The sequence below is a fragment of the Seriola dumerili genome, unplaced genomic scaffold (genome assembly GCF_002260705.1).
Source record: "Seriola dumerili isolate Sdu_G_001 unplaced genomic scaffold, Sdu_1.0 BDQW01000432.1, whole genome shotgun sequence".
Taxonomy (NCBI): domain Eukaryota; kingdom Metazoa; phylum Chordata; class Actinopteri; order Carangiformes; family Carangidae; genus Seriola; species Seriola dumerili.
This window is the reverse complement of record NW_019174687.1, coordinates 2,897,729-2,915,945: the sequence shown is the minus strand read 5'-3', so window position 1 is coordinate 2,915,945 and position 18,217 is coordinate 2,897,729. Positions and strand designations below refer to the sequence as shown.

The 18,217-nt window shown below is 40.5% G+C and overlaps 1 protein-coding gene across 1 annotated transcript in view; it reads right to left on the bottom strand.

Annotated features, from left to right (window-relative positions):
- lrrc6 (leucine rich repeat containing 6) overlaps nt 1-18,217 on the bottom strand; it is a 43,174-nt gene that overhangs the window by 10,234 nt on the left and 14,723 nt on the right. Inside the window, exons 7-12 of the mRNA XM_022761744.1 lie at nt 17,918-17,924; nt 12,686-12,762; nt 9,458-9,523; nt 8,832-8,901; nt 5,068-5,163; nt 2,418-2,509 (exon numbers count right to left, since the gene is read on the bottom strand). Of these exons, the coding sequence (XP_022617465.1) occupies nt 2,418-2,509; nt 5,068-5,163; nt 8,832-8,901; nt 9,458-9,523; nt 12,686-12,762; nt 17,918-17,924 (408 nt within the window). The remainder of the gene's footprint in view (nt 1-2,417; nt 2,510-5,067; nt 5,164-8,831; nt 8,902-9,457; nt 9,524-12,685; nt 12,763-17,917; nt 17,925-18,217) is intronic.

Here is an 18,217-nt window from a genome sequence, read left to right as displayed (position 1 = left end):
AATTAGGACAACAGGGACCTGATAAGCCAGGGGCAATTTGAATATGTTTGTATTCAACTCAAGGCCAGACAAAGAACCAACACCACAGCCAACTGCAACCAACACTTGACTCTGACAAATTCCCACAAACACACAGAACATGCAGCTGCCTGCAGGCTACAGCAGTGCTGCTGGTTACAAACACGTTATTTCTTACTTTGTTATTGTCTGTTACAACAATCAGCTGCTATAAATATAGAATCTGTAATATCTGATGAAATGTCAGGTCAGTTGGTTTGAATGAAACCAAGAGGAGGAACAGGTAACTCACTCATGGGACAGTTGTAGTTACATCATCCTGCATCAAAAAAGAAACTGACTCTGCTGTCACAAAGTCACCTCAGACAGTCAGAAACAGTCAAAATATATGTCTGTTATCCAATCTGTAATGTATATTACAAAAAAAACCAAATTCAATATAGATCAAACTGCCTCTGTTCATTTTTGTTTATATATGTTTATAGAAATATGGTGATATCTGTATGAAGCAGAGCTATTGTACTGTAATTAACACATGCAGCTCAAACTGGCAGCAACAAATATTATGTTTCAATTTTGAGACCAAATGTCATCCAGAGTCTCAAACGCTGCATATCACATTTAAGAGGCAGAATTTAGTTATATAAACAGAAGACTGAGGAAATGTATTATGTAAAACTAAATACAGTATATTCAGTTCACACCTGAACTTGTTTAACAGATAGAAAAAGCACAACAACTTCTTCAACCTGAACAACGCTGTGACACGGCCCATAGGAGTTTCTCCTGAAATAGCGCCCCTATGGCGGCAGGCGTACTGCACTTTGGTTGTCATGGTTACAATAATAAACACACTGATTATACCAAGAGCGGTGTGCCTACCTTCGTCGCCATGGTTACTATAATAAACGATTGTGGCTTGGTTAGGTTTAGGAAAAGATGCTGATTTGAGTTAAAATAAGTGCTTCCTCAACATTAGACGATCTTTGTTGTCATGGTTACAATAATAACAACGATGTAGAAACAACATAAACATGCTCTCCTGTGTCATATGCATCCATCTACCACAACCTCCTCCCGACGTGGACTTTGTTTCTCTTTATACTACGTCACCAACACTTTTCCTTTTGCTCCTGTCATCATTACTACAACCACTAGATGTTGCCTAGCAACAAAACCTAACTATGAGTCATAATAACTTGCTGCACAGACGACCTATGGACTTTTTTTTCAGGAGGGCAAGTTCAAAATGCATGTCACAGTAAGCAAATTTGTACCATTGTATTCTGTGCTATTTTTTCAGCATCGTTGTTTTTTTTGTAAAAATCTTGTTCAGTTTTGTTTTTATCATATTTCCACCTTCGAGTTCTGTTGCTTACATTGTCAGATATCATATAACCAGAGGTGGACAAAGGTGGACACAGCTCCATCACTTGAGTCAGAGTACAGATCAGACATGACTCCAATACAGGTGAAAGTCACACTTTTACGTGATTAAAGTACTGACAGTACCTCACATTAAAAATACAAAAAGTACATTTTAGCATTTTTGTCAACGCATTGTTATATTGTTCCACATTTACAGAACCTGATGACTCTGAAACAACCTGCTGAATGACTGACTGCAAAACCTGTAGAATAAAATGCTACAAACGTTAAAGAAATGGCCATAAAGTACAATAGTATCAATAGGACATCCATTGTTGGTTTCATATTTAAGTCTTTTGTAGGCAGTGCTGAAGTTGGGTCGTGGTAAACACAGCAAACATTTAAAACAAAAGGAATCTTTCTTTATTTCTAAAATTTCAAACATTTTTAGAACTGGCAAAGTTCAAACTGAGTTGTTTAAGAATGCAAATGCAGCAGCCCAACATGACTGACAGTGGAGGAGTTGGCTGTTATTGGTTTTTCCTCTGTGATGAACACAGTGTATGGTATATCACATTTTCAAAATAAAAGAACATAAATTCCACTGACTAAAAGCACTGATTCAAAGTAGGAGTACTTCATAGAACTGCAGTGGAGTAAGAAGTACAATATTTGTCATTAAGTGTAGTGGAGTACAAGTCGGAAGTTTCCAAATGAAATAATACTCAAGTTAGGACAGATACTCGGAAGATAAACTGAAGTACCGTTCTCAAGTAACAAGTAAATGTTCTTTGTTACTGTCCACCCCTGCATATTACCCAGTCAGCAGTAAATTGAATTAAAAAGTCAGAGTAATGACTTAAATGACAGGCTGAGGAGAAAATATAAAACTGTCTTTTTTAGGATGTGATTCAGAAGCTGGGGATGAGCGTGTCTGAAGCAAACATGTTTAATTTTCCTTCCTGTCCACACATTATAAGAACCCGTATTATCAGCTCTGCAGCTGCAGTGGGTGTAATGAAAATCTTTACCTCGTATTGTCGTGTGACGAGCTGCCGTGTGTGTTCTGACACGCTCTGGGTGGACGTGGGACGGTCTTTGTCACTTTGATTTCACCTGCAGCCTGAAAGACACATCAGAGGGGGAAAAAAACCTGTTTATTCAGATTCTTTGTAAAAAAAAAAAAAAAAAAAGCTTGTGCACTTTTACTAATTTATTTGCGAACTGTTTATTGGTGCTCTGGTGCAGGATGCATCAGGAGCCATACGGAGGATTAATAGCAGCAGCTCTGACTCTGCAGTATCAGCACCTGTGTCTCTTTATAGACACTATAAAAAGTTCCTTCATTAAACCTCAGAGAGAGAATAACAGAAAACAGTTAACAGCCTGAAGTACATCAGTGAAGGCGTAATTTAACAGAACTAATGACATTTCTCCAAAGTTTTTATTTAAAAAGATGTTTTTAGGAGTTGGTGTCAAACTTCTGGATCATATTTCATCGTGTGATTTGGTTTTCTTCTCTGATGTCGCCACCTACAGGACATCATGAATGCACAGAAAAACCTTTTTTTGGACACACACAGTACATGGGCAGGACGAGAGGGTTTTACAAATTGGTTTACATGACTGGTAGTAATTTTATCTTTAAGCGTGTTTTAATTGACAGAGTGTTTAGACGCGACACAGATCTCAGAGCCTGGAGATAATCTTCTGTCGTATTCAGCTCAAATTGAGCTCAATTGACGGGTAAATTGGGGTTAAATGCCTCACTAAGAGCTGCAGTTACAATATTCACTTTATAATTCAAACACCAGAAAACCAGATTAGGGTTTTTCACTGTTGTTTAGTTTCCATTTACGTAACTGTGTGGAAACGTGTTTCCACAGCAGATTTCAGGTAAACACCGCAAAAGCTGCAAAAGAATATGACAAATGAGAATACTGAATACAGTTATGACTTTTATTGAAATTGAAAAAGAGGCGAGAAGTAGGCAATGCAATAACAAACAAACTCCATCAAACAACCCACTAAAGGTCAAACGTGAGCTGGAACAGTAAAGACAACTTGACAACTTATCATGTTAGGCAATTTCTCATTTCTAATCAAATACAAGCACCATCTGTTTCTCATGACAAAAGCCGAAGCTCAGCAGCCTTCTTCAGTTTCACTATCTAGGACTGGCAACTGCTCACTCTTTTCCTTTGCTCGTCTCCTTAGTGTGTTTGATTTTGTTATTGTTGTTGCCGTTTTGGTCCCTTCAGTATTTTCTGCTTGTTCTGCAAAGTTGTCTGCATCTTTGTGGAGACTGTCGCACACATCTTATGGAGATTTTCACCTCTTCTTCAGTTCTTCCAGGGTTTCCTCAGCAGTCTCTCTCTTAAGCTTTTGCTCATCACTTTCTTTTTTGCCTTTTTCATGGTCAAGGTAAGCTCAATACCTAGTGCATGCAGTTGCACTGTAGCTCAGCATCTCTTTTGAGTGCTATGTTGCATGTTTCCTTTGTTTACAGAGAACCCCCCTTTGACTTCTGCTTGCCCGTGGGACAAGAGCAGCAACTTTCTGCAAAAACCGGCAAAGTTTACATCGTGCCTCACATGGATCTTTGGATGGTTTCAGCCAGCCTCCACATTTTTCATCCTCCAACCACTTCCTCGTTGAATTTGCATTTACTCATTGCTTGCTCGTAGCTTCGTGTTCATTCTGTTCTCGATCTTCCCCCTGGTTTTTTTGTTTTCCTTGCCACCCTCAACTCCTCACCGTCTCCACCAATTTCTTCCTTCTCCGTTCTTGTTATCCACTACTAAGTTTAGTTCTTTGTTTCCTTCTTCCCGCCACAGCCCTTACAGTCGGAAATTTTTTCTTCTTCTACTAGGTTAAAATGCCATAGCCACACAAGGCGCCACGACCACTACCTACCTAGGTAAGATTAAACACGGAGGACATTCCAGAAATGATCATTTTTCTCGGATATAAAATACCAAAACACACACACAAGAAAATATAAAATAACATAAACTGAACTAATATAATTACACTCATTCACTCTGCCCCGGCTGAAATCAAATTTAATGATTTAACTCCTACAATTTTCTACCTTGAATATCAAAAACTAAATTTAAGACATTTTAAGACTTTTTGAGGATCCACGGGGACTCTGTTAATATTCACTGTACATTTAAGGCTGATTGGAATTTGAGGCTAGACGTACCCGATGATAGCGCCAGTGTTTAAAAGTATGTTCTGGGCTTCTTCAGCCTTTACTGCAGTGGGCCAACAGGAAATGAAAGTTGGCATCTTAACCTCTGAGCCTCAGGGACGCCTGAGGTGTCGAGTTGAAAGTGTGATCTGATGCCAGAGGAAAAGTCAAAGGATTGCTGAAGTGACAAGGCTGCATCCTCTGTGGAACACGAATCTCTGCAGCACAAACAATAAAACTAACAGTTTGTGTCTGATGTTGCTAGTGTGGCTAAAAGTTCAGTTTGTATTTGTAAAAAAAAAAAAAAAAAGCTCAAACAAACCTTCGACTGGAAAAACTCATTCACAGAGATATCCTGACATAAAGAAAGAAGTACTCTGGCTCCGGAAAGTTTGACATGAGCACCTGTCTTGCACACCCACCAGCTTTTAAACTCAGGTGACTCAGGTGTATGTGCGTTTGATTGGATGTGTGACTGTACGTACCCTGGGCATGGTGAGGACCAAGTGTCCGGTGGTTTGGGACCTCTGAGCTGTCGAGCTGTCGGGCTTCACTTCGGCGGGCAGAACCATCTGAAATATCTGCAGAGTAAATTATTCATAACTTTAATTAGCAAGATTAATGCGCTGATCTGGCACTGACGCTGTCCCAGTGTGTCAAATGACTTTAATCATTAGTGGGTCTTTTTATAGGTACACTTTCCAGAAAAGACTTTGGGAGAGTGACCAGAATAGGTCTGACTGAGAGCAGCGGCAATCAATCACTGGAACGAAATCCTACGAAAACCAGAATGATCCATGTGGAAGGACAATTTATGCCCACAAAATGGGCATAAAATTAGACTTCATTTTTCAATCTACTTTTATTTGATAGTGAGGGGAACTTTAGGGGAAACCGTGCGAGCAGGAGGTAGAGGGGAAGGAAAACTCCAAAACTGGAGCTGACTCCTGCTCAGGCCCTGCAGCTGTCAGATGTAGCTCTTGTGATATACACACCTCACAGATGACTCCTCCAGTCAGTTCCCCCTGCTACTCTGAATGACTTCATATTAAGGAGGAATTTTAAAGGCCTGAGTTGATGTATCACTGCGTAAATCACCCCACCCGTCCAATCAGGCTAACCACTGGCATAAAACAACCATCCATAAACACGCTAACGGCTTGAAGCAGAGCCATGAAATTCAGGACTCTGGCAGCAAAGGCTGAAGAACTCTGAACTCTGAACCAGCAGGGCTCTGTATTTATCGTTTGTATACCGGAGGGTAAAAAACAGTGACAGGAATAAAAAACATTACACTTCTTGAATTTATGTGTGGCCAAACATCTGTTTAATCAGGCTTAAAGGTCGCTGCAGTCTGTTCGTGGGAGATTAAATCCTCCACACGTTTCCCCGGTGCTGCTGAGGGAAATATGGCAGACTGGACACACGGACGTAATTAACTCTGCGGTAACGATGACATGCAGAACTGTGCCTCCCTTCACAATAAACCACAGTCAGACTTCAGGAGATCTCACGCAGGGCGGGAAATGAACACCTGACAGGAGATAAATACGGTTTGTTTCTGCTGACACTGAATCTTCCTCTTTTGGCAGGAAGCTCAGCTGATTCCACTTTGTTGATAAATGTCAGGATTTACCAGAGAGAGAGAGAGAAAGTGTCCGTCCTGTCCCGGACAGCTGCCGTTCTGTTAAAAAAAAAAAGTCTCAGGTTCACAGGCGGGAAATGACTCCACAGCCGGTGTAATAAACTCTCTCCATAAACGTATCAGAGTATCAGAGTCAGACACAGGTCTGATGATTCAGCTGCTTCTGACGGCCTTTTATTTGCTCTAAATCTGACTCTTCATCCATCACACGTCAGTCTGCTCCCAACTCACCAGCAAGCATCATCTTCATCATTTCACAGCAGCCTGTAATCAGGAGACTCACTCCATACTGGTGACAGATCATGATACAGGCTGTTACAGGAGTGTGTGGAAACTGTGAAGAAAGTGAGAAGAGTCTGAGAGTTCAGACTGAACGCAAGGCTAATATGAGATCACCGATATACACACTGTAAAGACATGAGGACAGCACAAACTGAGCTGAAGATGTTTTAACTAACTAACAAAAGATTCATGATGATCCCAAAGCAGTTCGACTTAAGCTGCGTCACAGTGGCGCAACAGACTTTCTCATTTCAAAGGCTCCTTCAAATGTGTCTTTCTTTTCCTGGACAACGAAGGCTCCAACAGGTGGATCCTTCGTGGCCCAACACCAACGGAGAGCCTGAGGATTAAACTGTTAAATGTAAGTGTTGGGGTTCAGCTCAGTTCAACAGCTAACAGTACAACTGTTAAAGTTTTTGTGAAAAAAATGTAGGTGTTCTCAAGGTTGCAAGGGGACAGGAGCCACGCTTTGTGACTCAGTAGTGACGCAAAGTGGAAATCCTACGTAGGACAAACCGTCTCATTTTGTTACGGCCTTCGTGGTCTACGACGGCTACTAAGGACTACATCTTCGTAGACTGCGCCCTCCGTAGGATGGGACACAACTAAAGTCATCACATTTTCACATTTCATCATTTTATCCTTTCTTGTAAAACTGTGTCATAATTAGCCAATTAACCAATTTCTAATCAGTTCATCATTTCACATCATCCTTGAGTGAATGTTTGTGCCAGATGATTTCCCTCTTACTGATATATCGCATTCTCAAGAACATGAGGTCACCGTGACCTTTACCTTTGACCACCAAATTCTAATCAGTTCATCTTTCAGTTCCAGTGAACGTTTGTGCCACATTTGAAGGAATTCCCTCAGGGTGTTGCAGAGATACGGGCACTCTGCTGAGTGTGATGTGTACACTGGGTTGTGAGGCTGCTGTGGCTCTGGCTGAGTGCCCGTTGTTGCCGCCACCTTCAGTCTGGGAGAGAGAAGATCTTTGACTCGTCAGCTGCGTCAACACCTCGCAGGAAGAAACCAGAGCTGCAGTGTAGCAGCTGTACTGCATGTGAAGTGTTCCTGCAGGCGTCTGTAGAGTCACACAAACTCCCCTACAAACTGTAAATGTCGCCTCAGCTCAGCTAAATATATGAAATATAACTTTAACCCATTAATGTTTGTGCTGGTGGAGGATGAAGGTCATGAGTAAGAAATGTTTCCTTGACATCTACTGCCGCATTGCCCTTGAGCAAGCACCTTCGCTGGCTGACAGCAGCGGTCTGTGGTTAAACTGGACAGCTTCCAGTGTGAATGTGTCGGGAGTCAGAGCGAGGCTGCAGCTCTGAGGACCTGAATATAACACCTCTCTAAACCGTGGGAGAATGTTTATATGATTTTCTGTTTAACTGAAGTCATCTATAGACTGAATTAAGTTTAAGGCAGCACTGATGTTTCCCTGGTTTAATATATTATTAGATTCTCTGGAGGTTTTCATCAGGAATGAATCAGCACAAACTGTAAATATCACCATTGTGTAAAAAGTTGCTGAGCAACAGCCGGTCCTTTAAACCTTAGAAGTCGACAAAGATTTAAGAAGTGTGTAAATCACTGCTGCTGCCCTTTAAAAATCCTGAATTGATGTATTTGCTGGAAAATGCAGCGTGTGCAGCCAGAACAGTATTGAAACACTTAAAATCATGTGTCACCTAATCCTAAGAGTTATCATTTCACCTCAGTTTTAGCTTCACTCCACTGGCTCCCAGTATCTTTTAGAATAGATTTTAAGGTCCTTTTACTTGTTTTTAAAGCTCTTCATGGTTTGGGGCCTACACTGCAGATTCTCTGTCTCTGTCTCCGTCTTATAATCCTTCACAAGTTCTCAGATCTGCTACTACCAGGATTTTGAATACACACAATTTTAAACACAAGAAAATAGGCAGTGCAGCTTTTTTAACTATACTTCAAAACTATGGATAGCCCTGCAGAGCTATAAGAGATACTCAGTAAACATCTTTAAAGGACAGCTGAAAACCTATTTCTTGGCTTTTAATTCATTCTCTCATATTTTGCTATTCTCACTGGTTTCTGTTTTTATTTTCATTTACATATTTTATCATCTGCTGTCTTTCTAATTGTCTATTTTCATTGTCCTTCAATCCTCATTTATTTTATTGTACAATTTGATTTTTTTTATTGTAAAGCAGAATCCAACCTGCTTCATCTCTTGTATGAAAAGTGCTCTATAAATAACGTTTATAATTATCATTATTATTATTATTATTATTATTATTATTATCAACTGTTCCGACTCTTAGCTCCACAGCGTACCTTTCCTTTGACGGTGACTCGGGCGTATGTTGGCTGAACATCCACATCTATCAGGGAGGTGTCCATGTGTCTGAGGAGAGTGAGGCGGAGGTACAGGTCAGTTTATATGAAGAGACACAGGTAGAGTTGTGTTTGAGCCATGAAGCTGAGCTGGAGAGCAGCAGTCTGACCGTATCAGGACTGTAAACATTTCAATGTTCATTTAGATCAATTAGATTTGATGAGACTACAGCTTCACATCAAGTTAATATTTCATTATCAGGATCAAGTCAGTGGGTCAAGTTTGCTGACATGTAGAGACACTTCGACCCTGGTTCTCAGTAGCTGTCACTGTGCAGACAACAAACACACAAACAGGAAACCAACACTGACAACAAGCTGAACAAAAATAACAAAAGAGCACAAGGTTAATCATGTGTTCTTCAGGTAAACTTGATGAGTGTGATGTCTTTCCAGCATTAAATGAAGAGCCCAAATATCTGTAGAAATGTATAAAATATTGTATTTATATTATATGATAAACAAACAAGCCAGGCTGCTTAATATCAATTAAAAATCCCAGTAAATATTTATTAAAATCATACTTCTATAAATTGAGCTGCTGAGTTTGGGCTCGTTGTTCCTACCTGTACACTGCCAAGTCTAAGACAATGGTGTTGTTTTCTTCATCCTCAGTCAAAGAGAAATCCAGCCTGTAAAGAGCAAAGGGCAGAAGCACTCACACAACTGGTCAAACTGTAGAGCAGCTAACACTGTTCTTTAAATATTTAGATAAAATTAACACAGAAACAACTGCTGTCAGTGCCTCCATACCAACAGAAACTTCCACTGTTCGCAGTGCAAACACCAAATACCAAATACCATACACTGATAATCTCATGGTTTTAATCTTTAGCTGACACTTGATTTGATTTTACTTTTCCACTGACACATCAGCTGTTTACAGAGAGTTGAAGCGTGACTTTGACTGACACTTCAACTACTTTCAGTGCTTACATACAAACTATTAGACAATTTACCTACACACAGGGTGTGAACTTGAAACTAAAATATAAAACTCTCTGATTGAATATTTACAGTTGAACTGACACCTACTCCTCTCAATGATTCCCAGACAAATCCTCATTCATGTAACTCGCATTTTAAGACACTTTTCAGCATAAACACACACCATTAAAATGTCTTTGGAAAATACTTTACCTTTTGTGGTTAACACATAAAAGTCTCAACATCACACCACTCTGTCTTATAGAAACTGAGCTTTGCTGAACTGGAATGATTTGCTTTTCTTACACTCTTGCATAAAAATACAGTAAAATGTAAACACCCATGTATGTAATGTAATTATACAATATACTGTCATATTTTGTCAGTTGATTCATTCTGTAAATACCTTTTCTAATAAGAAATATTGTGTTATTGTAGCATCAATCTACAGAGCATGACTTTCCAAGGCGTTCATGAGAGGACAGAAAAAACATTACTGATGTGTTTTGACTGTTATCACCAGGCTAGAGTGAAGCACAGCGTCCTGTCTCCCTGCTCATGTAAAGTGATATTTCATATAAAGGATTCATTCCTGACCTGAGTGTGTCCTCAGCTCAGATTACAAATGAAATCAGCCATGTTTTAAGGCCTCGACCCCGTGGCCTTGCTCTGGTTACAAACCTATGGCTAATGGAGGGAGCCCAGGGTGGCCCACAGCTATCAGATTGCCCCCCCTCCCACCTCCCTTGTAGCTCTCTGACGGCAGGAGAGCCAATACAGCACCAGAGATCAAAACCTGAAGGCTGCTAATATAGCAATCACACAGCTCCCGCCTCGCTGTCTGAACAGTTGGACCGAGCGCAGAACAAGCTAATGGAGGGTCTCTAAGAAAAAAACATTATAGATATGAAAGACTGTGATTGGAAGCTGAAAGACTGTGATCCAAAGTAAGATTGAAGCAGTTGATTGGTTGTGTTTTGTTGCTCCGACTGAACAAAACTAGAACCAATTATGTTGCTTTCTGCTGCATTCGCTGTTGTAGCCGAGTGGAACGGTCAATCTCCCTCACAGTCAATCACAGCTGGTGATACTGTACCGCTGCTATTACAAAGCTGCTGAGATGGTGGAGTCTCAGTCTTCTGTACCCAAAAACCTGCTTCAGTCCACATGCAGGTCTTGTAGAGACCCTGTGTGCTGTGTGTGTACTACTTAAAGGTCCCATACAGTATGAGTGAAGATGTCATGTGTTGTTTGATTGTAAAGCAGGTCTAGGTTCTATATTAATACTGTGAAAGTATCAAAGCCTCAGTCCACAGAAAAATGCACACAGCCTGTATTCAGAAACTGAGCCTTAAAACCAGCCGTCAGGACTTCTGGAACTTTGTGATGTCACAACAAAACAGTCACCGCTCTCAGCCATGTCCCAAGCCCCGCCCACCTGGACCCACCATCCAGACTTGCAGAATTTGGTTTCTCTGAGTGTTTACCTGAAATCTGCTATATTTTTATTGGATCACTCAGAAAACAGTCAGCCAATCAGAAGAGTCAGCCAATCAGAAGAGAGGAGGCTCTGAGCCTCTTTTCTGATTGGCTGACTGTTTTCTGAGTGATCCAATTACCGACCTGTTGTTACTAAAGCTCCAGAGAGAAGCCTGAGAGAAGAGATGTATAGCTACATTGAGATGGTTTTTGGTTCTTAAAACCACAAATATATCTTCTTATGGATCAACACTTCAAATAAAACACAGGGGAAGTCAAATAATAACATTTTTAAGGGGGAAACTGTTAGATCAATTAATGGATTATAACATATTAAGGTGATATCAGTTTTCAGAGGAGAAAGAAAAATGACGATCAAACATTAAAGTCACTCCTGAATTTGTACTTCATGTCAAATTTAACGCCCCGGGAAGCTACAAATGTTTTTTCATATACTTTAAATTGTTACATGTTAATGGCTTAATGATGGGTGCTTAACTATTTTAATTTGTTGTCTTTGTGGTTTTTGGGGTTTTAAGGGAGAAAAAATATGAAAAATGACCAAATAAAGCAATTACAGCTGTTACAGATATTTTGGGAAAATGAACAACATAAATTAATCAATTATATGAACCAAAACCAAAATTAAAGTTACCACTGAATCTCAGCCTGAATTAACAATCACTCATTAAGGGATAATTTTATGGCTTCAGTGTTTATAATCACATGTTCGGGTAATTTATTTTTAGCCTGATTTAAGGGGTTTTAAGGAGAAGAGGAAAATATAGAGCTTTAAAGGACCACAATTCAACCACACACTCAGATTATCCAAAATACTTGGAGTTACAGGAATTGTGTGACATGTTGGGAAAAAGCAGTTTTTGCTTTTTTCCAGAGACCAATCTCATGAGATCAGTCTCATATCTGTGTTGAGTCAGGATGTAGTTAGCCTAGTTTAGCATAAAGCCAGGATGCAGGGAGAAAAAAGCTTGCCTGGTTCTACCCACCCACCTCTGCAGCTCATTAGGGAACTCTGTGTATCTCACTGTGTGTTGTAACTGACAAACAAGAGATGAGCACAGTTACTTCCTGAAATCATCCTGTCACCATAACGTTGCCAGGTTTGGTACCTGCACAGAGATCAACACATGCTACAGCCGGAGATGCTTGGCAGAGGTAATTCAAATAAATGTTAAGAATAATTGAGTTTAAGTGAGGTCTTTGTGTTGTTGTGTGAGTGGCTGTTGTGTTTGATATGTTTTACAGAGTCTCCACATCAGCAGATCTCAGCAGTAGAGTCAGGAATGGTGGTAAAATCTACAAGATTAAACGTAGGTTGTAAAAAATTAGCTTTTGTTTAACTACTTTAAAGTTGTGCAGGTTCATACTTGGCCTCATTGACGTTCATGACTCGTCCATCAGCAGTGATCAGGGTCCTCGAGGCCTTCGGTTTCTTCTTCTCTTTCTCTCTGCAGTAAAACAGCACAGCATGAGTGGAGTACAGCATCTGCATGTGTGTGTGTGTGTGTGAAGGCTGGACTGACAGACGACAGTAACAGAGTTATGGGGTCTGAGGGGTGAAGGAGAGAACCACCTCTCCCTCCAGGAGCATCCATAAGGTTAATGTGCAATGGACGGTGTTACTGTAGGACACACACAAACACACAGACACACACAGACGCAAGCAAACACACACACACACACACACACACACACACACACACACACACACACACACACACACATACAAACAATGTAAACCCACATACACTGGAATCCGCCTTTCAAATAGATTTCTTTCCAACATTTCCAACCAAACATTTTAAATAAAACCAAGTTTTGATTGGACATGAGGAAAAGAAAAAAAAAAATTGGATCTAAGCCATTTCATTAAACTTCGTACAGAATATGTGATAGTCGTATAGAAGTCGTCTCTGCTCAGGTGCTCACATCATCTATACAAACAAATCCCCAGTAGATCCCAGTAGAAAATAAAGTGGTTATTCTTCCAGCTCAGTGAACGTGTGTGATGATTTTTTTAAGAAGAACCTCTGTGTGCCCCTTCGCTTTGAGCCATGACACATTAATGCCGCACAACATTAAGGACTATTTCTTATTTCAAATCAAAGACATTAATTCAAAAGAAATGTGCAGATTTACAAACTGTTACTTGGCACAGAAAAGATTCTCCTCAAAGCTCTGATTGGTTGATTGTTTGGGACGTGGGTGCAGACTGAGAGGTCTGGAACCAGGTCACAGTCATTTATTAGCAGCTACAGTTGTTACCTAAACCAGTGACCCATTACACAATGAAGTCTAACATGCCACACACGAAAACAAACATCATTTTAATTGAAAAAATATGTATCTCTTATAATATCTCTTTAATCATCTGGTACCACCTCGGTGTTGGAACCACTTGCCCAAACTGAGTGTACCTGTAATGGGCTACAAGAAGAGGATCACGATGTTAAGTATTTATAAAACAGCTGTTGATGCAGCTGAATTACTCAGATTGTGTGTATTTTTAAACTGAAACCACTCGGAGCATTTTCCTACATTTACTCTGCTCCCAACACCATCTGCTGTACAACCGGTCACTCCATTAGCCACATTAAGCAGGCCGTGACACCAGCACAGGCAGGGAAACACATGCTGCATGTACATGCATCTATTAGGCCCACTGGGCAGCAGACGAATGAGTCGGCGGGCGAGTGTTTAACGCTCAGTGGAGGGTCCGCCATCGCGTCCTCTGCCGCCATACATCAGCCGCAGAGAGGACGAGTGTGACAGCGTGTTTCAGGAGCCTTCAATCTGCTGAAATTAAGGATGTTAAGTTCATGTTTTTATTAGAGTGGTGGCCTGCAGAGAGCCCCGTAATGAGTTTAAGTGGTGCTGTGGAGCCGAGCGGTCAGACGAGGCACTAACATACAATTACGTTAACAGTGTGGTCATCCACGTTAGACTCATACAGTCAGTGAGTGAAGGGGAAGCAGGACTATGTCTTCTTTCTAATTTTTCTAATGATGCTGTAGTGAGACATATATCACTCAGAACAAGAGCTCCAGTTCAGCACACATCTCTCTTCAGTATGACCAATAATTAGTCAGCTGTTTGGGTTCCTTTGGGATAGCAAGGGAGGATTATTGACATATTGGCATTTACAGGGTTTTTTTATTACTGGACAAAATCGAGTGCTGTAAGTTAAATTTAAAGTAAACACTAGAATAACTGCCTTGTTGTAGTTTCACATAACATCCCTGTTTATCCAGTAATGAGTTTAATATAAAATATTAACCATTAGTGTGAAATTTTGTCATTATTGCTTGAGTAATGACTAAAAGTGTTCTGTGAGGTCACACTGACCTTGACCTTTGACCACTAAAACTGAATCAGTTCGTCCTCAAGTCTAAGTGAATGTTTGTACCAAATTTTAAGGCATTTCTTTGAAGAGTTCTGGAGATACTGTGTTCACAGGGCCAAAACCATGTTTTGTGAGGTCACCACAAACTTGACCTTTGACCTTTAGCCACCAAAATCAGTGTAGCCTCGAGGTTAAGTGGAAATTTGTGCCAAATTTGAAGAAGTTTCTTCAAGGCATTACTGAGATATCGTGTCCATGATAATGGGACAGACAACCCGAAAACAATATGTCTCCAGCTCTGACTGTCGCAGAGGAATGATTAGAGCCAATAGGCCTCCACTTAATATTTACATTCTTTAAAATAAACAACAAACATGTTAACATTGCTGTTGTTTTCCTTGCTGTACTGAAAATGAACTGAAATGTGACTAAAGACTCTGGTTTATCTGGTAAATATGCAGAATTTCAGGTTTAGGTTACTGTCAATAACACTTTGTTGTGTGTGAGGACTTAGATAGTTAGATAAGATTAGAATCTTTATCTTTATTATCTTATCTGGTACAGTTTCCTTATTGGTCTGAAACTATAATACCCAGTGGTAATTCTGGAGTCAGGTGGGGCTAAAACAGTTGTGTTAGATTCAGATGCACATTGCGGAGCTGCTTGAAAAAAAAAAGCTAATTATATAAGTAGTAACAGTCAGTTCAATTTAATTGTCTTTAGATTGAAAATAATAATAATAATAATAATAATCTTGTATGTATGTAGTTGGCAACACTGCTTCTTAGATGTTGCAAATCGTTGAGGGAACATAGGGCCCCTTTAGGAATTTATTGTAAATCATCCATTGGTTGTTTAAGGGGGAGGGAGCAGCATTTTGAGACATTGCTGTGGAGTTAAGTTCGTCAGACCTCGGCAGGGTGGCCCCTACCAGCCTGTATCCCTGAGCAGTTGCCTGCCTTGCCTGTTCACAAGCTGCAACCTCTGATAATACCGATAATAATACCGCTACTGCAGCAGTCAGTACTGCTATAGAGTCATTAGAATCAGTACCTGAACCTGATTCATTCATTCAACACTCCACATTTACAGTTTGCATACAGTTAAATTAACTTTTTCACAATGTGTTTCTACACACTGACCATGGATGAGTACATCACGGTTGTGTTTATATTCTATGAACTGCATACAGGTTAGAAGAGAAGGCTAACTGTGTCCAGGTGAGGGGGTAACACTGCACCAAATTGGACAATACGCCATAAATTTGTGGTGTTTTGGATTTTTATGAGATTTGCCCAGCTGAACATCAGCACATGTTAGACAGCTCTCTCTATCACCATCATCAAAACACTAGATGAGGAAATATGTTTTAGAAGAAAGGTGTTCATCCCTATAGTAGATTTTCCTACAATTAGAGAATCCATGACACCGTGCTAACACACTTTATGTTGACGTGTCCTTTATTTTGTCGCCCACCTGTGCTTCACTACTTCTAGATAAAGAAACATAACTATTGTGTGTGTGCGTGCGTGCGTGTGTGTGCACGCGCACGTGTGTGTGTGTGTGTTGTTGGGGAAGAGTCGGGGTGAGATGGAGGACAAGTATCCACTTCAAAAGATCAAAGTGAAAGAAGCATCTCCATCACTATGCCAGTTCAAACAGCAGCTTTCATCTCATTCTATGCCATATACAGTTGACTTGCCAAGGTCACAGTGTGGCTCTCCGCACTATAAAATCCTGTTCTGTTGCTTTTTTTTTTTTTTAAGGGGGTGTGATGGGGCGTCTATCAAACAGCTGAGTCATGGAGACATCAGTGGTGACAGCTCCATTGCTGGTTTCTGTGGAGTCCAGAGGTGAGGACGATCTGTTCAGACAGCTTTCAGTTAGCCATGTTCACATTTAAGTCAGTGGAGAGAGAGAGAAGTCTTTATCTGTGCTGGGTTTAAATACAGAGCTACAATCACTGCACAGAGGAGGTTCGTGTAGCAGGGCACCTGTGATTGTAGCTAGATTGTACCTTCTGCAAAGCCTCTGTCTGCTGGTGTATAACAGTGATATAATCTTTGAAGTTATCTTTTGGGTTAACAAATACCAAATATTTTCTGGTTCCAGGAAAATTCATTTATTTTACATTTCATTTATTTTAAAAAAGCTATTTGCAAGTTCTGACGTTGCTACATAGCTAACATTATAATTAACAGCTGTTGACATACTAGTCTAGAAGAAACGTTGTGAGCTCAGCATCAATCATTTCATTCCTTTACTCACCAACAGCTGTCTCCAGAGGTGGAAAGAAACCCTCTTGCTTCTATTTCTATCACTTCTTTTCTTCTACTGAAGCTAGCATGCTAACTAGCTAGCTCTATCGGCCTGTCTTGTCACTTTCCGATAGCGAGTCACTGTAGCGTCTCAGAGGGGTCTATTATGACCTCTTATATTTTAAACGCAACAATGGCTGAATCTCTTGGCAACACTGGTACGTAAACAGCTGCTAATGCTAACGTTGGCTAAGTAGCAATAGCAAAACTTACAAATGGCTCCTTTAAGCTACAACAGGCTCTATTTAGCTATGTGATGATGAGATTAGAACAGGTGTTTAGCAGAGACTTGTATCATATGGTACATGTTATTAGGATCGGACGTATTCAGGAGCCGGGGTGGTTGAGTTGCATCCTCCTGCCACCCAATCAAAATACAGAACAGTGATATCATCAGGCGATAGATACAATTTTTGTATTTATTTAGAGTTGTTTCACACAAATATGTGAAAACAATGTGAATCTCTACTGCAGTTGTGTTAATCCATCAAAAAATATCTTATATTATCTACATCCAAGGAAATATTTTAGACTTTGCATAAATAATGTATCATCAATCATGTTTAAACAGCCGGTGTCACTTTATAAAGCGTCCGTCTCATTTTAAACCAACACGTCTTTTTCTATGAACTATCATCAACACACCACGTTATCTCATGTAGACAACCCTTTATGCAACCCCCCCCCCCCATCCATTTCATCCACGTCAATTAACTGCATCCATTTATCAGCCTGCCGTTTCTCCTCGACCTGAAGGCTCGACCGTGTGTTTAAGTTCAGGCCTGCAGACTGCAGGTTAGATCTGCTGTTCGTCTGGTGTTTTCCCTTCTCTCAAGAGGAACAGAGCAGCCATTAAACACAGAGCCGTCTCCTGGCTGACCTTATCACACAATCCACCTCAGGAGCAGGAAATTCATCTTTCCTGACAATCCAGTGACGGCACGACTGCATGCATCAAGTCAGCGCACTCTGACAGCCGCGCAAAGGGAAACGATAAAAACGGCAACACCATATCACCCCGATTTTATGCTTGGACAGCATGCAGGCCTGGGATGTTTTTGTAATATGGATTAGGAAGCGAACTGTCACCGGTTGGCGTCTCAGCCATCACACTTGGTTTCTTCAAATCAAGCTTATCTGGGGTATAACCTGACTTCTTATCAATAGAAAAGAGCTTTTATTGTGGTTCTTAGTGAGTCATTTCTGCCATTTCACATCAAATAGAGAATCCTGGTTCA